A 23,861-nucleotide genomic window follows, 5' to 3' on the forward strand; every position below is an offset into this window, starting at 1 on the left:
GGGGCTTTTTTTCCCTCCCTTAGATATAGGCAAGCAGGATCCTTGCTCAGCGCCCCCTGTCTTAGATTCCCTGTGCCTTGCTCAAACCTTTGAAGGCCAGCTATGATGCCTGGGGAATGCTGGGGTCAACAGTGCCACCCAGAGGGACAACCCAGGCCTCCGTTTCTCCCCTCTGCGTGCTCCCTGACCCTCTGCCCTGTGCATGAGGTTTCCCAGGTGCCCAGAAGAGCTCCAGGACTCTTAACTATGGGGTCGTCCTAGGGACCTGCAGCCAGACCAGTTCCAGAAGAGCAGCCTGCCGCTGACATGCTGATCCGGGGCGCCTCAAATTGTTTCTGTAGACACGGATTCCACAAAAATATATTTGCCTGGGCCCCTGCCACCCTGGGGGGGGGGGGGGAGTCTTGCCTTCATCCATATCCTCCCCTTCCCCAAAGACATCTTCAGTTTTCCAGGTGCATAGACAGGGAAACATGCCTGGGGAGAAAGCGGACATCTCCCAGTGTCCTTCCTGAGCAAATCGTGACAGAATTGCAAGTGTGCTGACGTCCGCCTCTCACTGCTTCCCCAACTGTCTTCTCTGCTTCTTCTCCAAGGTCCTCTTCAGCCCTGCCTCATCCCAGAAGCCCTCCTGAGACACCCTCCCAGCCCCCTGCATGGCCCGCAGTGCCTCGGCAGCCTCTGACACCCGACTAACGGGGCAGGGCACAGGGCACTCTGGGGCACGGCAGCTGGGGCAGGAGGGAGGGGTGTGGCACGGGTCAGGGGTGCAGGGAGGATCCCCCAGCTCCGCGCACGCTGTGTGGGTCCTCCAAGCCCTTTCCTCCCCTTACAGGATGCTGCAGAACAACCAGCTGGGAGGAATCCCCGCAGAGGCGCTGTGGGAGCTGCGGAGCCTGCAGTCTCTGTGAGTCACTGGAGGGCTGGGCTGGGGCGCCAGCTTCCTGGGGCCTGACTCACAGTCCCAGGCCCCCTGCCTCGTCTTCCCCTCCTTTCTGTGCCCCCCCCCCCCCCCCCCCGTTCTCACCCCATGTTCCAGACAGAAAGCTGCTCCAGGCTTTGGATTTTTTCGGGGGTTTTGTTGTCGACAGCGTGTGTATGTGTACTCTTGCATTCGGGAAGGAGGGCTCTAGGCCCCCACCGGAGGACTGTGGGAATGGGGCCTCCCTAGGTGGGGCCACCGGGACAGCGGTCCTGGGGTGTCTGGCTTTCTGCCATGGAGCCCCGGGGCGGAGGTTGGAGATTGCCGCCTCAAAGAAGTGTCAGGAAGGAGCTCTCTCCCCCCACCCCACCTAAACTGCTCTAGCCCCCAGGGCTCGGGGGCAGGGCTGGGCTCAGACACCCATTTCCCCTACTTGGGGGTGGGACTGCATTGAGAGTCTCGCTGGCCACCCAGGACAGAGCCATCTCTTCAAGGAGCCCTGCAGTTCCTTTCTCACCCAGTAGGGGCATCATGGAGGCAAGACTGAGTCCAAGGGCGGAAGCAGAAACAGGTGCTATCTAGTGATTGAAGCCCGCCAGCTGTGATCCTCTGGGCCAGGTGCTGCCTTTTATTCACACAGTGCACGTCGCAGGGCCTGGGTCATAGCCGGTGCCTAATACGTGCGTGCTGAGCCAACTGAATTTTCAAGTACATCCTACATCTGATGGGAGAGTAAACAGATGTTTGGGGAGAAATCATAATTGAGAGACAGGAGTGGGCCTAACATCTAGCCATGAGGGAAACTGAGGCACAGTGAACCTGCACTGTCAGGACGAAGGCCTCTGGCATCCTTGGCCTGTGGGTTCTGTCATGGTCCCTGCCCAGTCCGTGGGTGTAGGAGTCAGACAACTCTAAACTGTCTTGATTGTCCTCAGGTGGAAGGACAAAGGAGGTGGGAAAGGTGGCTTTCCTTCCCATAACCCATATTCAGGCCCCCTTACACCACAGACAGAGGGGCCCAGCCGTGGGGGCCCTGGCCAACCCTCTGTGCCACACCCACCCAGAGTCAGGGCTTCCCTCCCCTCCCCCTGCCCTGGACATTCCCTACCCTCCTGCTTCTGTGTCTGCACCCCAGTGCCCCCAGCTGCCTGATGGGCCCGCCCCTGCCTCCCCTCATTCTCTCACCTTCCCACCTTCCATCCCAATAAGTGCTGGGCCCCTGGCCCCAGGCACCTTTTCTCCCTCCATCTAGGTCACCCCTGAACAGGGCCAGGCAGCCCAGCATCAGAAGATCAAAGGCCAGCAAAACCTGTGCTTGGTCTCCACACCTGAGGGCAGACTAAACATTTACTTAGGGCACCAGCAAGGCAGGGGCAGCCAAAAATGGAGGGATGCCTGTGTGCAACCTGACTTGCCTCTTGAAGGATTAGTAAGCATCAACCAGGTGAAGAGTCAGGAAGGGACATTCCAGGCAGAGAGAACAGCACATGCAAGGACACGAAGATAAGGAACCAAGTAAATTCTAGAGACCCTACAAGGCAGTGAGTTTGGCTGCACTGTGTGTGTGTTGGGAGGCCGGGGGTGGGGGAGGGCAGTGGTGGAGAGAGATCTGGAATGAGCAAGAGGTAATGCCTCACCAGTAGCCATGAACCTTGTGAAGGATTTGGCCACTGGTGAGCCACAGAAGAATTTCTAGCAGGAGAGCAAGGCGATAGAGTCTGCATCGTCGAAAGATTACTTTGGCAGCAGTTACGGAGGACAGCCTGGAGGTGTGGAGCCAGTGAAGGGGCTGGTAAGCCAAGGGTGCCCGATAGCAGCTGAAGAAAGGCAGGGGTAGTGGGGGTAAAAGACGTTGATGGACTCTAGAGTCAGATGTTCTGGGCCGGCTCCTTCGCTCACCACCTGTAGGACCTTGGGCGGGTTAACTTCTGTGTTCTCATTTCTTTGTTAGTAAATTGGAGGTGGCGTCTCTGTACCTCGATAGGCCAGGAGGAAATGAGTTAATATACATTTAAAAAAAACCAACCAGTATCCTTTGTTGCTACTACTACAGTTATTATTGCTAGTAGTATGGACTAGATGTGAAGTGGGGGTTGGAGGAGAGGAGGAATCCATTTGATAGCCGTGTCTCTGGCTTTCACATCTGGGTGGCCAGAGAGGCTGGTCGCTGAGAGCCTGGCACATAGTAAGAGCACAGTGAGAATATGAGTGAGTCGTGAACCCCAGAGGATGAGCGCTCTGGGGAGGGGCACAGGGAAAGGGGAGACACCGAGGTCCTTGTGGACCTACTGAATTTGAGGTACCTGTGAGTAAGGTGAGTAAGCATCTCAGACAAACTGGAAGGGGGTCACTCTACATCTCTACATGTACGACATCAGTGTGTGTGTGTGTGTGTGTGTGTGTGTGCGCTGGGGAGAAGAGGGAGAGTGCATAACCCAACTCGAAGGTTCTATTTGTAGGGGTTATATCCTGAGCTGTTGGAAGCTGGGGACCTCTAAATGAGGCTCTGTCCTACTAATTCAGGCCCCTCTGTCTCAGATAGAGACAGTAAAACCAGCCCACGTGGCTAGGTTGAAAGGAGAAGGTGAGAACAAATGACAATTGTGGGAGGCCCTCCATGTGTCAGTGCTACATGACATGTTTTATGTACGTGATCCGATTTCCTTCTCACCAAACCTCCTCTTTAATATGGGCCACCTCTGTTGGCAGATGAAGAAATAGAGGCTCACGGACTCTTCCAAGGTCAGAGTTAGCGAGTGGGAAAAGCAGGGCTCTCCCCCGGGGTTGTTAGGCTCCAAAGGCTGTGCCCTTTCCATCATGGCTGCAAGGAAAGCAAGTCACTTTTGGTGGCCGTCACTGGGTGGTCCTCCCTCCCTCCTGACAGATACCAACAACTAGAAATTTCCTCCTTCCTGTAGGAAGTCAGTGGATCAGGGAGGTAGTATATAGGAGACACATCCCTGCCCATGCCAGGTGGTACGTCCTCCCCAGAGCACCTAGGGGCTCAGGTCCCTGGAAAGGGCTGTTCCTCACCTCCGAAAGGGAGGGTCTCTGCACAGACTCTTGTGGACATTCCTGGAACCACAGTGAAGGCTCCGTCCCGTGGTTCGCTTTCTACCAGCTAGAACCAGATACCGGGGAGTAGAAAGTGGGTTTGGATTAGTCAGGAGTGGGGTTAGGTTAGGGGATAGGGCCCTAGGTAAGCAGTTGCACATGGTGCATGGGCTGTTTGGCTTGGCACCTGGGTGGGTAGGACCCAGCCCCACAATACCACCTCCCTGGATACACTTGCTTCTTCCCCAACCAGTGTGGGAGGGAGAGGATGGCAATGCCAGATGTGTCACGCCAGGCTTGAGCCAAGGCCAAGAGAAACCACGGGAAGCCAGTGGAGCCTGGGGGAAAATAGAAACTGAGTGGGGGTGAGGCAGGGCAAGGGGGAGAGTGCATGGAAAAGCAGAAAAACAGCCCAGAAAGACCTCAGGACTGGGCTGGGGCGGGGCCCAGGAAGTGCAGGCTGGCGGGTCCCTGGAGAAGAATCAGAAAAGCACAGTGGCAGGAATAAAGGGGAGAAAACAGGAAAACAGCCCAATCTTGGACACCCTACGGGGAGAAATGCATAATTGCAAAGGACAGCCACATGAAACTGGCCAACATTGTGCCGAGCTGGGGAAATTAATCAAGAGCAGTGCCAGACTCCAAACTGAAACCCAAGTTAGAACCACCACAACCCTCTCAGCGCAAGCCAGCCAATCTAAAACACATTGGCTGCCTGCTTCGGAGGGGGAAGAGGTGGAGAAGTCAGAGGTGGACAGACGTCTCTGGGGGTAGGGGCGTGCCTGTGTGCATGGAAAGGCAGCTGGGCTCAGGGTGATGTGGGAAGGGAGGGGCGGCTCCCACTTATCACACTTCAAAATGCTGAGCACATTCATATCTCATATAATCCTGAAATCCCTATAAAGTAGCTTCTATCATTCTCATTGTATAGATGGGGCAACTAGAGTCCAGAGAAGTTAAGCAACTTGCCCAAGATCACACAGCTAGAATGTCACCGAGCTGGCATTCTACTGCACTACAGATTCCAAAGTACCATATTCTTAACCTCCATCTCTTAAACACTGCCTCTAAGACACGATGCTTTAGGATCCAGAGACCTGGATTTAAGTCCTGGCTCTGTCACTAAGAAGCAACGAGGCCATTGGCAATTCTCCTCCCCTCTCTGAGCCTAAAGTTCCCTCTCTTTAAAGTGGGAGGGTCAAATGAAGTGACTGGCAGACAGGTGTCCCCAGAGGAAGGGTGTCATGCTCCAGAGATACAAGAATGTCCTAATGGGGTTACTGGCCCTGTCTCTCCATCGCTTATGATTGCTGTGTGCTTCCTCTCTCCGGGTCTCTGTTTCTCTCTCTGTGCAAATGGAGAGCATCCTTCTGAACGCTTCTGGCCTCCTGGGAATCTGTGAGGGGGAATGAGGAGGAAAGGCTTGAGCTTCTCCAGGAGAAGACGGTGAAACCATTCTGGCCAGTGCCAGAGGTTCTGTGAGGACAAGGATTAGAAAAGGTGAAACAAGGGGCTTTTGAGCAGGTCCCCCTCATTCCATACCTCTGACTGCCCTCCAAGGGACAGTTGTCCCCCCCAGACAGACGACCACAGCCAAACTGATAATAACCAGCCCTTAGATGGCACTTTGCATGTGTGAGGGGCTCCTACTTCTTACGTCTCTTACCCCTTACGGCACTCCTTCAGGATGCTTACTCGTAGCTGTCTCATCACCCCATTTCATAGATGAGCAGACCACTGAGGCACAGGGGGGTGATGTGACTTGACGAATGTTCTCGCAGTGAGTATAGAGCAGAGCCATGGGCAAAACTCAGGCAGCCTGGCCCAGCATCTACGTGCATAACTGTGGTTCTGGGCTGCCTCTCAAGACCCGTTCTGAGGCTGCTGAGCAAGCAGATGACAAGCCTTCAGGAATGGTCATCTCCGGCGTTCTGGGGACCAAGATGTTTCCAGAGCACCTGCTCCCAGGGTTGGATTTGGGTTGTGCGCTCTGCTGTTGCGGGGGGGGGGGGGGCAGCGGGAAGCCTGGATTGGGCTGTTTCAGTCCTTACTCTGGGAGTTCTAGGGTTGAATGGAGCCCAGTCTGGGCTGCTCTAACAAAGCCCCATAGACTGCGTGGCCTGTAAACAGTGGAAATTTATTTCTAACAGTTGTGGAGGCTGGAAGTTTGATATCAGCTTGCCAACACGGTTGAGCAGGAGGGTGAGGGTCCTCCCCTGAGTTGCAGACAGCTGACTTCTTCCACCCTCAAGTTTGGCAGAGCAGAGACAGGACACAGGCTCTCTCTTGACACTTCTGGGGCACTAATCCCATTTGCGAGGACTCAACCCGCATGACCTTACTGAATCCTAATCACCTCCTAAATCCATTACTCTTCAGCCCGTAACAAGGGGAGAGTGTTGGTTGCCTGGGGAAACTGGGGCTGATTATTTGGCTTCAGCATTGATCCCTAGAGACCCTTGGCTTTGATCATAACCCCCAGACTCCTGGAGAGAGGGCCTGAGGCTGGTTGTGCCTAATAACAATCTACTTGTGTGGAGACTTAAGATCTTTCTAGGGGCCCCTGGGTGGCTCACTTGGTTAAGCGTCTGGCTTTTGGTCTGGGCTCAGGTCATGACCTCACAGTTTGTGGGTTCAAGCCCCACATTGAGCTCTGCACTGACAGCACAGAGCCTGCTTGGGATTCTCTCTCTCTCCCTCTCTCCTTTTGCCCTTTCCCTGCTCACTCGTATGCTCTCTCTCTCAAGATAAACAAACGTTAAAAAAAAAAGATCTTTCTAGAAGCTTTTCAGGAGGAACAGTTTTTTTCTATGTTACCCTTGCAAGGAGTTGCATCTGCATTTATGGCCCATTTTACAGACACACCTGAGAGGGAAATTGCTCTGCTCAAGATTCCCCAGTGGGGTAGAGTTAGAGTCCGGCATGGAACTAAGTAGTGTCTTCTTGTGGTGAGGGTAGTAGAGCCTGACCATGACTTACCTTACCACTCACAGCCTCGCTGAAGCAGATCTTTAAAAGGCCCCAGTGGAAGGCCTGGGGGATTTCAAAAGAAAGAGCCAGTTACACATAGGACTGGAGAATTCCCTCAGGGAGGCATTTTCTCAGCTCTCCTCAGCACCCTGGGAAGGAGGAGGCCATCACTAGGGGAGGGGGGTTGTTGAGGAAGGTGCTTTTGGGGGAGAGAATGGGCCAACACAGTCATGAATAGAACTTGTAGAATAGTGGCTCTCAAAGTGTCGTCCCAGGACCAGCAGCATCAGCATCACGTGGGAACCTGTTAGAAATGCACATTCTCAGGCCCCACCCCAGACCTACTGAATCAGAATCTTTGGTCCAGAAGGACCAGCAATCTGTGTTTTAAGAAGTCCTCCAGGGCACCTGGGTGGCTCAGTTGGTTAAGCATCTGACTTCAGCTCAGGTCATGATCTCATGGTTCGTGGGTTTGAGCCCCGCATCGGGTTCTGTGCTGACCTCTCAGAGCCTGGAGCCTGCTTCGGATTCTGTGTCTCCTTCTCTCTCTTGTTGAAGAAGAAGAAGGAGGAGGAGGAGGAGGAGGAGAAGGAGGAGAAGGAGATGGAGAAGGAGTCCTCCAGGGGATTCCATGCGCATTGAAGATTAAGAACCAATCCGGAAGAAAAGAGATATATTTGTTTCCTTGGGCTGCCATAGCAAATTCGGTGGCTTAAAACAACAGAAATTAATTCTCTCGTAGTTCCGGAGCCCAGAAGTCTGAGGGTAAGGTGTCAGCAGGGTCGCTTCCAGCTTCTCTTGGTGTCTAGCATTCTTTGGGGCCGCATCATCCAATCTCTGCTTTCTATCTTCACGTGACCTTCTCTTCTCTTTGCATCTCTCTCTGGTCTCCTATCAGGACACTTGCCATTGGATTTAGGGCCCACCCACATAATCCAGATGATCTCACCCTGAGAGCCTTAATTACATCTGCAAAGACCCTCTTCTCCAGGGAAGGTCTCATTCACAGCTTCTGGGAATTAGGACATGGGCTTACATTTTAGGGAGCCGCCCTTCAACAGGCTACAGTGAGGAAGGTGGACAGTGGAGAAGAGAGAGCGAGCCTGCATCCTATGGGAGAGTGCATGGGGTGAAGAGCTGAGGGTTGAGTCAGAATGAAAACAGAGGGCTTAGAGGGAGCAGTAGCCCATGGGCCAGCCCATGGGCATCTGGCAAAGTAAGGTCCAAGGCTGACAGCCTGCGGGGAGAATAAGGCCCTGAGGTCAGGGCAGTGCTGATCCAGATCCCATTCTGAAGACGTCCAGTCTGCCATGGAGAAGCCCCCAAGCTGCCCCTGAGCCCATCAGGTGATCTAGTGAATATTGGAAGTGCCACCCAACTTGCCTGCCGGCCAGAAAGGGCCTTGAGGCCCAGCCATGCTGTGGGGCCCAGCTGAGGGGTCCCCAGAGACGCACCGAGATGGCAGATGGCCTCCCTGGCACAGCTATTTCGGGCTCCGTGATTATATGCTACTGTATTTGGATCTCCTCAAGGTTCCGGGAGTTGATTACTACATTCGTCTGGGGCAGAGGCCTCTCTGAGGTGGGTGGGTGGGCGGGCACGCGGGCAGCCCCCTGCATATGATGAAGCTCTGAACATGGGTAATTTGGCTCCTGGAGAGTCTAGGAGAGTGTCCGTGGTGGGCTGGGCCCTGGGATTCTGTGGAGGTTTTTTCGGCCGTAAATGCTGGTCTGGGATAGAGTTGGCCCAAGCGGGGCCACCCAGGAGCAGTGTGGTGCCTTGGCCCCATGGGGAACACCTCAGCCCAGACTTGTGGGTGTCCTCACCCTCCTGCCTCCTGAGTCCCATGGAGCTCTCCCAGGCTTAGGCCTGAGAGATCTGAAAGAGGCAGGAGCACCCCAAGTGGCGGTGTGGGAGCACATAACTCAGAGGTGGTTTCGGTGCACGTGGGCCCCAGGTGGAGCCAAGAAGTGGGTGACCCCTTCCCCCATGGAAAGAAGACAGAGGCAAGTTTCCTTCCTCCTGTATTAATGCCCTCACTGAGCAGCTGGCATCAGGGCAGAGCCCTGGCCTGGGTTCCGGGTATGTCTAGAGGAAAGAGGATAACCAACCACTGGCGTCCATCCATCCATCCATCCGTCCGTCCGTCCATCCATCCATTGGTTTGTTTATTTAGGCTTTGCTGAGTGCCTAGAACTATAGTAGAAAAGTTCCTGAGACCAGTCCTAAAACAAGGGCCTGCCTTTCAGTGGCTCGTGGTTTGTTGTGGGAATATCACACACACACAGACACCCATCTTTACCCTGCCCCTCCCATACACTGTGGTCTTAAGCTTCTAAGACAGAAAGTCAGTGCAAGTGAACATGATATAAAATTAGTGTATGAAAGCAAAGCGGGAGTTGACGAAAATGATGAAAACCAGGTGAAGCCCAGTAGGGGCATGATAAGAATCGTCCTGGTAGTTAATGTTTGTTGAACACTTACTATGATACCCGGTTCTAGGCTAATGCTTAGCAGACATCACCTTTGTTCCTTGCAACAAATCTCTATAGGAGGTACCGTGATTTTCATTTTATGGAACAGAAAGTTAAGGTTTGGGGAGTTGATCACAGAATTGATAAATGGTTTGTCTGAATTCCAAGCCGATGTGTGTTCTTAACCCCGATCCTAGACTGTGCGGAAGGGCAGCTGTGAGGGATCTCAGAGGTCTGTTCCTACGGTCATCTGCCCCACGACACTGAGGCAGACCCAGATCTGGGAACTGCGGTTCTGACCCTCACTACTCCACGTGTGGCTCACGGGCCAGCAGTACTGGCATCATGGAGCCGTGGGAGAATGTTAGCTCTCAACCTTCACTCCAGACCTAGTGACTCGGAATCTGCATTTTAACAAGACCCATCCTTTTACCTTCTAGGCAATTGGTATGCAATTAAAATTTGAGCATCACTGTTCTTTTTGTCCAGGAGCTCCTAGGGCTTGCTGCCCCTCCCTGGACCCCAGTTAAGATGGGCCACAATCATTCTAAGCCTTCCATTCACCACGCCCCGCCCCCCGCACTGCCCACCATCTATGCAAAGTCCTCAAGCCTTAAACCACCCCCCCTTTTTTTTGGTCCCCTGCAATCCCTTGCACATATGGAGTGGAAACACAAGGTTTGGTTGTGGACCCACCCAGAGGCAATGAGACGTACCAGATACTCTCTTGGAGGATGCAGGTGGAGACATAAAGGTTAGACTTTGAGAAGAACTTCCTGGCTCTCTAAAACCACAGGGAGGGGGAAAGGCTAGAGCACTTCCTTCTGAAAGTTCCCTGGAATCACACTGCCTGCATCTGGCTGGGGGCAGGAAGGGGTTTGACCCCATCTCACTCCAATCCACTCTCTACATTTTCTGGGAGCTCACAACATCTTGTTCAAATTCCGTGCCACGGAAGTCTTAGAGTAGTCCAGAGAGGAGGTAAGAGAAGGTTCAGATCACAGCCAGGAAGAGGTGGAGAGAGCGCCCGTGTGCCTGCGGCCTGCCTTCCCCTGGCCGCACCTCTGCAACAGGCTGCCTGCTTCCCATTCCCCCAGCCTGCCGCCATCCTTCCATCCCGCCATCCCGCCATCCCGGTGAGAGAAGACTGTCCGGGGCTGGGAAAATGTGGTCTTTTCCGAGAGTCTATGAGTCATTTTCCACCCATTTATGAGCCTTTGGAGCCAAGGTGGCTGTCAGCCGCTTGCTGGAGTGTGGAAATCCACACGCCAACCGGAAAAGGCTGTGAACACACCGGGCTCCTGCTCTGGCCACCGGCAGAGGCTGCGTGGGTGGAGGCTGCCCACCCCAGACCACAGGACCTTGGAATACCCAGCTGGAAGGCGCTGTTGGGGTCAGCAGGTCCAACAGCCTCTTCTGCAGGTGAGGAAACCAAGCAGCAGAGAGGGGAAGTGACTTTCTCAGTGTCACCCAGCGAGTCAGTGGTAGTGCTACAGCCAGCAGGAACCCAGGCCAGGCCGGCAGATGATGTTTTGCTCTGAAAGGGGACTGTCTATTTATGAGCCTAGGTGTCATCTAGGTGGCTCTAAGATCAGTTGTTCTGGAATATGACCCCCTGGGGGACTCTCTCACAAGCCAAGGTGGCTTTTCTTCCTTGCTAGTCCTAATCCCTGTTTCTGGACTTGGAGCCCGTTCCTTCCCCTGTCACCCTTAAATAAAACAACTCAAACAAGGAGCTGGTCACGAGGACTTTGGGGACCTTGGAGGGGTCTGGGTGGTAGGGAGGGAGGAGAGAAGGCCCACAGTGCTTGGTGGGGGTGAGCTGCTCTGGGGTGGTGGCTGTTAAAAGCATGCTGAGCCTTGGTGGGTGGGCCCTGGCAGCCCGTGGAGAGGAGGTCACTTCTGTCCCCTTGTGAAGTTTGGCCACCCCAGCTCTCTCCCCAATCCCCATGCCTCCTAGAAGAAATTAACTCTTTCTCCGGGGGATTTTTCAGGGGGTCCTGCCTTAGTCACCCTGTGAGTAGAGAATGAAGCACCTTTCTGGGGCTGGAGGCCACAGAAGACCATCAGAAGAGGTGACCTTGGCCCCATGCCTCACCTCAGTGTCAAGGCAACCGTTTGGGAAAGACGGAGGGAAGAGAAGGAAAGAAAGCAGGAGATAAAAGAGAGGGCAAGAAGGAACTTTCTTTGAGTTTCTCCCATGTGACAGCATCACACCAGGTGCCTTTAACCGACTGATACTCATTCAGCAGCAGGACCACCCATACGTTATTGAGGCTTTGCCCCAGGCCCCTTCCAGCTACCACTTTCTCTCTCTCCTCTCCTTCCAGTCCATACCAGATGCCACCATTTTGTCCCTTCCAGTCTGGCTTCTGTGGCCCTCTCAGACCATCAGAATGGCTCTTACCAAGGTCACTGGACCTTCACCAAGTCCAGCAGGCCCCTTCCAGGCCTCACCTTACATGATCTCGTAGCGGCATATGCTAACGTTGACCACTCTCCCTGAAGGCCTCTGTTCCCGGGGCTTCTATCCACGGAACTCAGATCTCCTGGCTCTCCCCCACCTCTCTGGCCCCTCCTCAATTTCTTTGCAGACTCCTCTTCCCCTGCCCATCCTATAAATGGTGGAGTTCTTTGGGGGCTCTTTCCTTGTCCCTCTGTTCTATCTGTTCCTCAGTTTGTCCCCCAGGAAGTTTCTTATCTGCCCGTGGACCCAGTTAGCCTACATGCTGATGGCTCTGGGTCTACCTCTCTAGCCCAGATGGGCGCATGGCTTGCCCATTGGAATCTCCAGCTGGATGAGCCAACGGTACCGCAAACTGAACATTTCCCCAAATGTTCACCATCTTCCCTCCTGTGAGTGCTCCTTCTCTAGTATTCTGTCTCAAGAAATGGCACCACCATTCATATGGTTCCCCCATCCAGGGATTTGGCAGTCATTTTTGACTCTGTCACCACTCCCACATCTCATCAGTCCCAGCGACTGTCCATCCGGATTGCTTCGGAATAAATCCTCCTGCCTTTACTCCCCTGTGCACTGTCATCTGCCCGCCATCATCCATTGCCTGGCTTGTTGCAACAGCCTCTGAATGGTCCCCTGCTTCCACTCTTTTTTAAACTTTTTTTAATGTTTTTTTTTTAAATTTATTTTTTGTGAGAGAGACAGAGCTCTAGCAGGGGAGGAATGGAGAGAGAGGGAGACACGAAATCCGAAGCAGGCTCCAGGCTCTGCGCTGTCAGCACAGAGCCTGACGCGGGGCTCGAACTCATGAACTACGAGATCATGACCTGAGTCAAAGTCGGACACTTAACCGACTGAGCCACCCAGGCGCCCCCCCTTCCCCACTTCCATTCTGAAGTTGCCTTAACCTGTCCCCCGTGCTGCTGTCAGGTGGGTCTTAAAACGCAAATCTGAACACGTCACTCCCCTCCTTAAAAATTTTCAGGGACTCCCAGTTGCTCTACGACAAAGCCCAAACTCCTTGGCTAAGCTACCCCTGCCCTCCTCTCCCTATTTCACCCTCCCAGCCTTTGCTGGGGTCAGAGGGAGCGACTTGTAACCCTCCTAGGCTGCAGCCGGTACTCCTGCTCTTTGCTATCCCCTCTGCCTGCAACACTCCCTCCTATTTCTCCATCTGCTTGCCTGCCCAAGTCCCACTTGTCCATCAGGCCTTGGCTGAGATGTCTCCTCCTGCAGGAGGCCTTTTCTGACCCCACTTGCATCCAGGGCCCCTGTGGTACAGCCAGGTACACACGGTGATGTGGCTTCGGCCGTGGGCGGGGACTCTGTGTGCGGTGTATCCACGGATAGAAGGTGTGAGCGGGGCTCTCACCCTCCATCATCAGATGGTGTGTTATTGGGGCTGCACTTTAGTACGTGTCCCAGTCTAAATACAACAGAGATGGGAAATAAACTTATTTTTTAAAAAGCCATGTCATACCTTCCAAAGCCAAGAATAACATTATTTAGAACGACCTGCTACTTAGGGTTGATCTCTGTCCCTGCAGCCCTTGGCCCTGTCGGGCATGGAGCTCTAACTGAAATAAAGAGCAGTGGCTGGGGTAACACCTCCTAAGGCTGACTACCTGGGGGGCATTCATAATTTCCGGAGCTCCAGGTGGGGGTGGGGATGAAGAGGAAACCCCGGATTCATCCCAGCCAGGGAGTCAGGAGGCTCTGTTCCCCAGCTGGGCCAGCCCCCCAGCCCCTTCCCCTTTCCTTCCTGCTCTGTCAGCTGCAGCCGACAGGAATGAGTCTGCTAGGCCTCCTCCGGGAGGCACCAGGCCTTCTGGGCCAACGCAGCTGCCTCGGCCCCCAGCCCCAGCCCCAGCCCCAGCCCCAGCCGCCTCCCCTGGCCCCAATTAACCTGCCTCTCAGCTGCACATCTGCTAACCTGGGGCCTGCAGGGCCTTATAGTAGAAAACCTTTCAGAACATCTGGAGAGCAGGGGAGGGGCCCACCTGGAAGGGAGAGGGGGCGGGAGGGGGAGAGGGAAAAGGGCCTGAATAGGAGAGTGTAGTCTGGTGTGTGGGGTAGGGGAGGTGGCGGGGAGGCTGGAAATAACGAAGCGGTCCCAGGATTCTTAGTTCTGTTTGTTGAGGCAGAACGGTCAGAGGGGGCGTGGTGAAGGGGGGGCTGCACCCAAGCTTCCTCCAAGCTGGCAGGTGGCACCACTTAAGTAATCCTGTTCCTCTGATCAGAAACCACCCACAGACCCCCAAGGCCTGGCTGGGGCAAATCTTCCTTTGAGTTCTGTCTGCTTTCGTGTTGGTGTCCCTGCCTTCCACTCATTCTAGCGAAGTCACTGACCCCTATCTTTCCCTAGTTCCCCAAGTCTGTCCTCTTCTACCTCCAAGCTTTGGCTTAAGTTCTTTCTCAGTCAAGGACCCTTTGTTCTTTCTTTCTGCCTAGCCTAGCCTCTCTACTTCCTATCTCAGTGCGACACTCACCTCCTCCAGGAAGTCCTCCTAGACTGATTCCATCTGACTCTGAGCCCGATGGGCACATGGGGAGCACTAGGTACCCGAAGCAGGGATCCTCAATCTTCATAACCAAGAGGGCAGGAGGGAAAGCCTTAGCCAGAGCAGAGCAGGAAACATTCAGGCAGAACTCTCTTGTCTTTGCAGGACCTAGAGGAGAAGCTGATCAGAATTCAGATTTGTGGAGGGGGACAGGGTGTGGGCACAGACAATAAATACTCTTCAGATATTGTCTAGAGACCTGGTTTCAGAACTAGGGGGTTGGGACACTGAGTGGTGACCTTCTGGCAAGTCTGGAAAGTTCTGAGAAAGGGCTCCATGCCTATCCCAGGGCAGATGGCTACCCTTCTTGGCTCATCTCTCTCCCTAGTATGACCTGACAAGTGTTCTGAATCTGACTGGGCCCAAGCTGCTCTGAGTCTGGGAAGTCCGAGGGCAGAAGGAAAGTAAGTCTCAGGGAGCATTTGCTGGCTTCCTGGCACTGTGCCAGGCACGTGCATGGGCTCTCTCACCCAACCCCTTAATCAAGACTCTCACCCGTCCAGCCTGGGAGGGGCCTGGCAGAGGTCTATCATCCTCTGAGTCTCGGTTCAGTCTGGGGCTTTAGACTGTGACGACCCAGAAAATCTGTCTCCTTTCTGCTGAAAGGGTGGTGTGTGATTTTAGCTATTTCTTTGGAAATAGAGGCTGCCATTTTTTTTTTTTTTTTTTTTTTTTTTTTTTTTTTTTGGAAGCCAGCTTTGCCATTTTCTAGATGAAGGATCACGGGCAAATTGTCTAAATGTTCCGAGCCTCTTGGTTTTGTAATCTGTAGACTGGGGAAAATAAAGTGATTGTTAGGAAGATTTATGAGAAAATGCATAGATAATGTGTAGAATCTATACCGGGTATATCCTAAGTACACAATAAATGGTGTTCCTATTATTAGACTAAACTCTAGAATTGTCTCCCACAGTGTCATCACTTGCACTAGTGAGGGGACAAGAGGAGGAGGATTTGGGTAGCTCAGAGAAACCCTGGCTGTCAGGGGCAGAGTCAGGATCTGGGGGCTAGGCTGTGACCTTTCACCCCCTGCCAGGGTCTATTGGCAGAGAGGGATAGATTCTCCCCGACGCCTGACCCCAGGAATGGTCCCTTTAGGTGGTCGGTCACCCTGAGTGAGCATGTATCACTCATTCCATATCCCTTTCACTGTGCAGATCTACGGTGAGTACCAAGTGGGCGCAGTGGCCTTCAATGAGTTTGCAATCAGGACACACAGAGCACGTTCACAAACAGTGCCTGGTAGAATACGGCAGGTACAAACAAGAGGTCCAGAGTGCAGCGGGAAGGGGGCAGCTGACAGCTGCTGGGCTCCTGCAAGGTCAGGTGCTGTGCCTGGTACCCCATGGCACCGAGCATCAGAACTGAGATTTCAACTCCGTATCTGTCTAACTCCTACCGTTCCGCATAGGTGAGAAGTTTGACAACCCGGTTCCTTTTTTTCTTTTTTCGTTTTATATATTTCTTTTCAAAGGGCAAAACACTGAGATAATGGACTGATTTATCTTAAAATGTTTACTAATTTATTTTTGAGAGAGAGAGAGAGAGAGAGAGCACAAGCTGGGGAGGGGCAGAGAGAGGGAGTACACAGAATCCGAAGCCAACTCTGAGCTGTCAGTGCAGAGCCCAACGCAGGGCTCGAATCCATGAACTGTGAGATCATGACCTGAGCCAAAGTCGGACGCTTAACCGACTGAGCCATCCAGGAGCCCCCACTTAGATCATTTAAATACAAGTCCAACGGAATTACTCTGTCCAAGTCAGCAACGATGCCAAAATGCGTCCTCACTCCCAGACACTTGCCAGTATTGTCTGAGACTTCTGTCAGTGAAAACAGGGGACGGATATCTTATTCCTAAACAGCTTTCCTATCTGCAGTGTAATCTACCATTTACTGTGGACACCTTAACTTCTCCACATCCGTCTCAGCAATTTCAAACCTAAACCTATCATCCTCCGAGGCCATGGTAATCTCCACTTGGTTCCGCTAAGCAGGGGGTTTTCATAAAATGGGAGTCTACTGAGACCTTTTCTGGGTTAGTCTTGTCATAAAGACTCAACACACATAGAGAACACGGTCCTTGATTCCCTCAAACCTCCAAGGGGCAGTGTTACCATGCCGGTGGTACCGTGACTCCACCTGGAGCCTAGAGCAAGGGCAGGAAGGAGACACTGTCACTGTACATAAAGGGCCTCTAAATACACACACAAAGCTGTAGCTATCTTTCCCAAAGTGTTTAGGACTTTGGAGAACCCACATCATCTGATTCTAATTGTGGCCACAAGGACGCACGGAGTCACCATGCTGGTAGTCTCAGCAGCCTGACAACCCAGCTTCTGAGATGAGAGGGCAGCTCCATGGTGTGTGGGGATAACTTCCGATTGGGAAGATCAGCAAAGCTCCGTGGAAGAAACAACCTTTCCATTGGGTTTTGAAGGTAGAATAAAGGGCAGACAGGTGGAGGTAAACGGACAGCTTTTGCTGGGAGAGGAGGGGACTGAGCAAAGCATGGAGGCAGCGAATTGGAGGCACGGGAGGTGGAACACTGGCTCGGGGGCCAGGGGAGTGCGGAGGCAGGACTCGTTTCCCAAGGTTGTAGCACCACACACCAGCCTACCTGAGAGAAGACCTGGAGAGGGGGCCTGAGCCTTTGATGACCAGCCAGGGACCGCCTCGGAGGCGGTGGAGGCCACTGCAGGGTTTTAACAAATCTATGCCTTTGAGAGGGCACAGGGGACTTAGCCAAAGGGGGACAGTAAGCCGTCCAGGAGGGCACGGCCGGAGAGAACCGAGGCCGTAGCAATGGCCCTCGGGTCAAGAGGAGGAGGCACGACCTTGAGATTCCGTTGCTGGGGCTTGGCAATTGCTTTGGTAGAAGATCCAGGGAAAGAAGGGACACAGAGGCAGACGTGAAGCAGGGAGTGTCCTTTCGCTGCTCACTCTCAGATCTTTCCCTCGCCAGCGCCCTTCCCCATGCAGGCTCCGCAGAGAGCTCCCTTGCTGGCCTCCCTCATCTCAGCAACTCCGGAGCCTGGGACTTAATTATACACTGACGCACTTTGTTTTTAAAAAACATGTTTATTTTTGTTCTGACTCATTGTAGAAAATTTAGAAAATACAAAAAAGTAAAAAGAAGAAAATAAAAATCACCCACAAGTCTACCACCCAGACACAATGCTTGTTAACATTTCTGTGTAATTCTGTATGAACACACATGTTCTTATAAACAGACATGCTTCCTTTGTGACACGTTAAATCTTTACAAATTATTTGGGATCTGTTTTGTTGTTTCGGCAAGATTGCACTAATATAGTGCTGATGTAATCATTTTGGATTTAAATATTTTTTTTAATGGAGATTAATTCACGAAGCATAAAATTCACCCTTATAAAGTGGAAAGTTCAGTGGTTTTTAGCAGGTTGGCAAACCTGTACCTCCATCACACTATCTACTTCCAGGGCATTTTCATCATCCCCAAAAGAAAACCTTTGCTCATTAGCAGTTATGCCCCGTCTCTCCTTCTCCCAGCCCCTGACAAGTGCTAATCCACCTTCTGTCTCTCTGGATTTGCCTGTTCTGGACATTTCATACAAATGGAATCATACAGCACGTTGCTTTTTTGTGTCTGGTTTCTTTCAGTTAGCATGATGTTTTCAGGACTCATCCATGTCTGTATTCATTCATGCATGTATCAGTACTTCATTTCTTTTTGTGGCTGAAAAATATTCCACTGAATGGACATACCACATTTTGTTTACCTATTCATCAAGCTGATGGACGTTGGGTCATTTCTACTTTTTAGTTATTGAGAGTAATGCAGCTATGAACATTGTGTAGACATATGTTTTCATTTCACTAGGAATATTTAACTAGGAGTGCAATTGCTGGTTCATATGGTAACTCTACGCACAAGTTTTTGAAGAACTGCCAAACTATTTTCTAAAGTGGCTGCGCCATCTTACGTTCTCACCAGCACTGTATGAGGAAGGGGTCTGATTTCTCTACATCCTTGTCAACACTTGTTACTGTCTTTTTTGATTATAGTCATCCTCATGGGTATGAAGTGGTATCTCACTGTGGTTTTTGATTTACATTTTCCTAATGGCTAACGAGATTGAGCAGTTTTTCACATGCTTATTTGGCAATTTGTTTATCTTGTTTGGAGAAATGTCTTCTCAGATCCTTGGCCCATTTTTGACTGGATTGTCTTTTGTTGTTGAGTTGTAACAGTTCTTTATATATTCTCGATACAGTTCCCTTATCAGATATATAATTTTCAAATAGTTTCTCCTGTTTTGTGGCTTGTCTTTCCATTTTCTTTCTTTTTTAATGTGTATTTATTTTTGAGAGAGAGAGACAGAACATGAGTGGGGGAGGGACACAGAGAGGGAGAATCCGAAGTAGGCTCCAGGCTCTGAGCTGTCAGCACAGATCCCGACGCAGGGCTCAAACTCATGACTGTAAGATCATGACCTGAGCCGAAGTTGGATACTTAACTGACTGAGTCGCCCAGGTGCCCCGGTCTTTCCATTTTCTTGATAGTGTCCTTTAAAGATTGAAAGCTTTTAATTTTGATGAAGTAAAATTTATCTATTTTTTCTTTTGTTTCTTGTTCTTTTGGCGTTATATTTAAGAAACAATAGCCTAATCCAAGGTCCAGAAGATTTATGTCCATGTTGTATTCTGAGCATCTTACAGAGTTTTAGGTCTTTGATCTGTTTTGAGTTAATTTTTGTATATGGTGTAAGGTAAAGATCTGACTTCATTCTTTTGCTAAGTTGTTCCAACACAACATTTTCATCACCCCAAAGACTATTCTTTGAAAAGACTATTCTTTCTCCTGTTGAACTGTCTTAGCACCCTTGTTGATATCAACTGGCCATTAAAGAATGAATTTATTTTTGAACTCTCGATTTTATTCAGTTGATCTGTATGTCTATCTTTATGCCATTACTATACAGTCTTGATTACTGTAGCTTTGTAGTAAATTTTGAAGTTGGGAACTGTGAGTTCTCTAACTTTGTTCTTTTTTGAGATTGTTTTGAATATTCTGGCTCCCTCCTATTTCCATATGAATTTTAGGATCAGCTTGTCAATTTCTGAAGAAAAAAAAAAGGACACTGCGAATTTAATGAGGGTTGTGTTGAATCTGTAGATTAATTTGGAGAGCATTGCCATCTAAATAATATGAAGTCTTCTAACCCATGACTATGAGATGTCTCTCCATTATTTACGTATTCTTTAATTTCTTCCAACATTTTATAGTTTTCAGAGTATAAATTTTGTATTTTTTGTTAAACTTACTCCTAAGTATTTTACTCTCATCGATGTTATTGTAAATGGAATTTTCTTAATTTCATTTTTGGATTGTTCATTTTAAGTGTGTAGCAACACAATGGATTTTCATATATTGATCCTATAACCTGCCATCTTGCTACACTCATTTATTAGTTCTAATAGTTTTTTATTAGGTATTTTAATGTTTGATGGAGGAGTTCTAGTCTATTTTTCTGTTTTATTTTTCTCATCTATTTATTTTATGACATGGACTTTAGTTTTATTTTGTGAAGATACTCCCAACCCCTGCCAAAAAAATCCCACTGGGATCTTAGTTGGAACAACACTAAATCTATAAATTGAATTGTACACAATTTACATATTTATAAAATTTATTCCCATACAGGACTTATTTCTCTTAATTCAAAACATCTTTTATACATCCCAGTAACCTTTTGTGGTTTTTGTTTTTTCATGAAGTACCTATGCATTTCTTGCTAGAGTTATTCCACAATGTTTATTTCATTTTGTTTGTTCATGAGCTTCTTTTGGTGGTTACTAGTAATGTTAAGGAGATGCTTTCAGCATTCCATCTTCTGTTATTGTTAGAATTTAGGAAAATATTGAGATGTACACATCCATTTGTATCTTGGCACTTTACTGAATTCTTTTATTAATCATAAGGGTTTTACCACTGGTTCTCTTAGATTTTGGAGGTATCTAATGTTATTTTCAGACAATAAGTATAACTTTTATTTCTGTTTTCTGCCTTATGAATTAATCAGAATTTTCAGAAGAATGATTATGATTATTAACAATTATGGCAACGAACATATTTATCTTGTTCTGGATTTTAATAGGAAAATCTCTAACATTTTCTCATAAAGTATGATGCTTGACTTTTTTAAAGTTTATTTATTTATTTTGAGAGAGAGAGAGTGAGAGAGAGAGAGAGAGAGAGAGAGCACATGAATGGGGGAGGGACAGAGAGAGAGGGAGAGAGAGATTCCCAAGCAGGCTCCACACCATCAGCATAGAGCCCCATCTGGGACTTGATCCCACAAACTATAAGTTCATAACCTGAGCCCAAATCAAGAGTCGGACCCACTCAACTGACTGAGCCACCCAGGTGCCTCTAAGTCTTTAAAATTAGGATTTGCGGATGTTACTGAGTGACTTTTCAGAATATATGGAGATTACATGTACTGAATCCATTATACTGTAAGAGAATTCATTATTTTAATTACCATAGTATTCTTGGGATCATTCTGTCTTCATGGTGGTAGATGGTAGATTATACTTATTGCATTATTCTGTTGCCAGTGTTATACTTAGAATATTTATATCCTAATAAAATATTCATGAATGAGAATGGTCTATAGCTTCTTTTCTGTGCTTTTATTGATAGCTTTTGCTATTAGGCTAAACTAAGTTCAAAGAGTGAATTGAGTATGAATACAGCTTTTTCTGTTCCTGCAACAGTTTATAAAGCATAGAAGTTATTTTTTACTTGAAATTTTGGAAGAACTCATTGATAAACCGTCCGGTTCCAGACCGTTTTTTGAGAAGTGGATTCTTTGATAACATTCCTCGTTTCTTCTTTACAATTAAAAATTTTGGCAGAATATGACTAGGTATGAATTTCTTTTCATTCAGTTTACCTGGAACATAATAAACATTTCTTAACAATATATTTTTTCAGCTTCAGAATGTTTTGTTTTGTGTTTCCCCCAGGTAAAGCTGTCATGCTTCTGCTCTATTCACTCTGGGTTTAATCCTCTGCAATACCTGTAGTTTTCAAGTTCAAATTCAATTCTCTCCTATTTACTCATCTTCATTTTCATAACTTTTATCTTTTATTCTGACTTCAAAGATCGGGTCTTGTATTTGTTCTCCCCATTGCTGATTCAATGTTCTGTGGTGCCAGTTCTACTCATTATTACCTACAATGCAAATCTGAATTCTGCTCTTTCAACTTTACTTTCCTTGCAACATTCCCATGTCCCACCCAGCTCCCTTTGCATTTCAGTTTGTCTTCCAAATTTATCTTTACTTTTTCCCATTTTATGCTGATGTTCTTATATCTCAGCTTTTTTTCTTCTTTGGATTTTTGCTCTTATTTCCTAGGGATCAAAATTTCTTATACATTATTGAGGATGCCAAATAAGCATCTACTTTTTCCCCCCTCATTGTAGTAATAAATTGTATTCAGAGGTTTGATCTTTTCCTGGCTTTCAAGATGCTATTACCATCTTCTTGTTCTTCAGAATTAAAAAAAAGAGTACCTTAAATTTTTTTTCTGTATCTTTTGAAAACATTTAAAGAAATGTGGCAAAATACAAAAAAAACCCCATAAAATTTATTAACATCTTAACCATATATAAGTATACAGTTCAGTAGCATTAAGTACATTCATATCATTGTGTAACCATCACTACCATTCATCTACAGACCTCTTTTCATCTTGCAAAAGTGAAACTCTATACCCATTAAACAACAATCCATGTTTCCTCCTTCCCCCTAGGCCCTGACAACCACCATTCTGAACCACCATTCAGAAGTCTATAGACTTCCTGTCTATAAATATATTACTCTAGGTAGCTCTCATGTAAGTGTGATTGACTGCCTTGTTTCACTTAGCATAATGTCTCCAAGATTCATTTATGTTGTAGAATGTGTCAGAATTTCTTTCCATTTTACAGCTGAATATTCCATTGTATTTATATATGTATATACCGTATTTATTTATCCATTCATCCGTCAATAGATACGTGGATTGCTTCCACCTTTTGGCTATTGTGAATACTGCTATGAACATGGGTTAACAAATATCTCTTGGAGTTTATGCTTTTTCTCCTTCTCTTTGAATAAAGTTAATTTTATCTAGGTGCAGTGTTTGTCATTAGGGAGGTAATGTGAGTTAAATGGTTTGGTTTTCTAGCCTTTTGGTGCTAGTTCAATCAGCTTCTCAGATACATAGATGAAAAGCAGGTTGGTGTGTACAATTCCCAGGCAAATCTTTAGCATCTAAGCAGATATTCATCTAGCATAGCTCTGGTATCCTGCAGTGGAATCTTACTCCTCACCCAGTGAGTAGTTATCTGATTCTGTCAACCAAGGACTATCTGAAAGGCTAAACTGGTGGTTTGCTGGCCTGGCTGAACATTAGAATCACTGGAGGAAATTTTGAATGATAATATGTCTAGGCCCGAACTAATTGACTTGGGAATTCTGGAGGTAGGCCTAGGCACCATGGTTTAAAGAAGCTCCTTAGGTGATGCTACTATGGAGCTCTGTCTCAAGATGCATGACTACTAAGGCTGTCCTCTATCTGCCACAGGAGGGTCCTTTCATTGGGGAAACTCACCTCCCAGGATGAAGGTGCCACTTCCAGTCCTTACCTTCCTGCCATGTTATTTTCAGGGAGTTGAAATCTCTGGATAAATATAAAAATAGGGGTTAGGGTGGTGGTGGTGGATGGCACATTTGCTACCTCAAGTGTTGCTTTTGGTTAAAGTCGAAGTTTTCATCATGTCTTTCTGTGTCTTTCATCATGTCAAGTTTTTCTGTGTCTTCGCAGGTGTTTTAGTGAGAAGGTGGTTAAGTTTTCCTCCATTTGAACTGAAAACAACTTAAGTGTGTTTTACTTGTTTCTTTCATTTCTCTCCTAGGCTAAAGGAGAGGGATTATGTCTAGTCTCTCCGTGTCAGTGATCTTAGCATGGATTCAGGGTACAGTAAGTACTTACAGATCAATCAGGAAAGACTGAGAAGATGATGCATATAGGAAGGACCAGCACCATGAGGGGTTAGGTCAGGAGGCTCTTGAAGGAGTTTAAGTAGAGCTTTGAAGAGAGGAGGGAGAAGCATATTTCAAACAGTGGCACCAACCTTGCAAAAGAAGAGAGATGAATAAACCATGAGCTCCAAGACAGGGAGGTAGGTAGAGAAGTATATTTCCCAGATGAAATGGAGAGTGGGAGACCTTCTGAGAAATGAGGCTAGTGAGAGAGTCAATCCAGGGAAGGAATCCTGAAGCTCATGCTTAAACGGTTTAGAGTTTACCAGAGCCATGGATGACTGATGAAGAGAAAGACAAGACCACAACATGGTGGTGGAGGGGTGGTGGTTCTCTAGTCTAT

General features: G+C 48.8%; 1 protein-coding gene across 1 annotated transcript in view; it reads left to right on the top strand.

The window, feature by feature from the left end:
- The window catches only part of LGR6 (leucine rich repeat containing G protein-coupled receptor 6), a 120,674-nt gene that overhangs the window by 39,007 nt on the left and 57,806 nt on the right, over positions 1-23,861 (top strand). Inside the window, exon 4 of the mRNA XM_078441291.2 lies at positions 836-907. Coding sequence (XP_078297417.1) covers positions 836-907 — 72 coding nt within the window. The remainder of the gene's footprint in view (positions 1-835; positions 908-23,861) is intronic.

Source organism: Panthera onca, chromosome F1, assembly GCF_046562875.1.
Source record: "Panthera onca isolate mPanOnc1 chromosome F1, mPanOnc1 haplotype 2, whole genome shotgun sequence".
NCBI classification, from domain to species: domain Eukaryota; kingdom Metazoa; phylum Chordata; class Mammalia; order Carnivora; family Felidae; genus Panthera; species Panthera onca.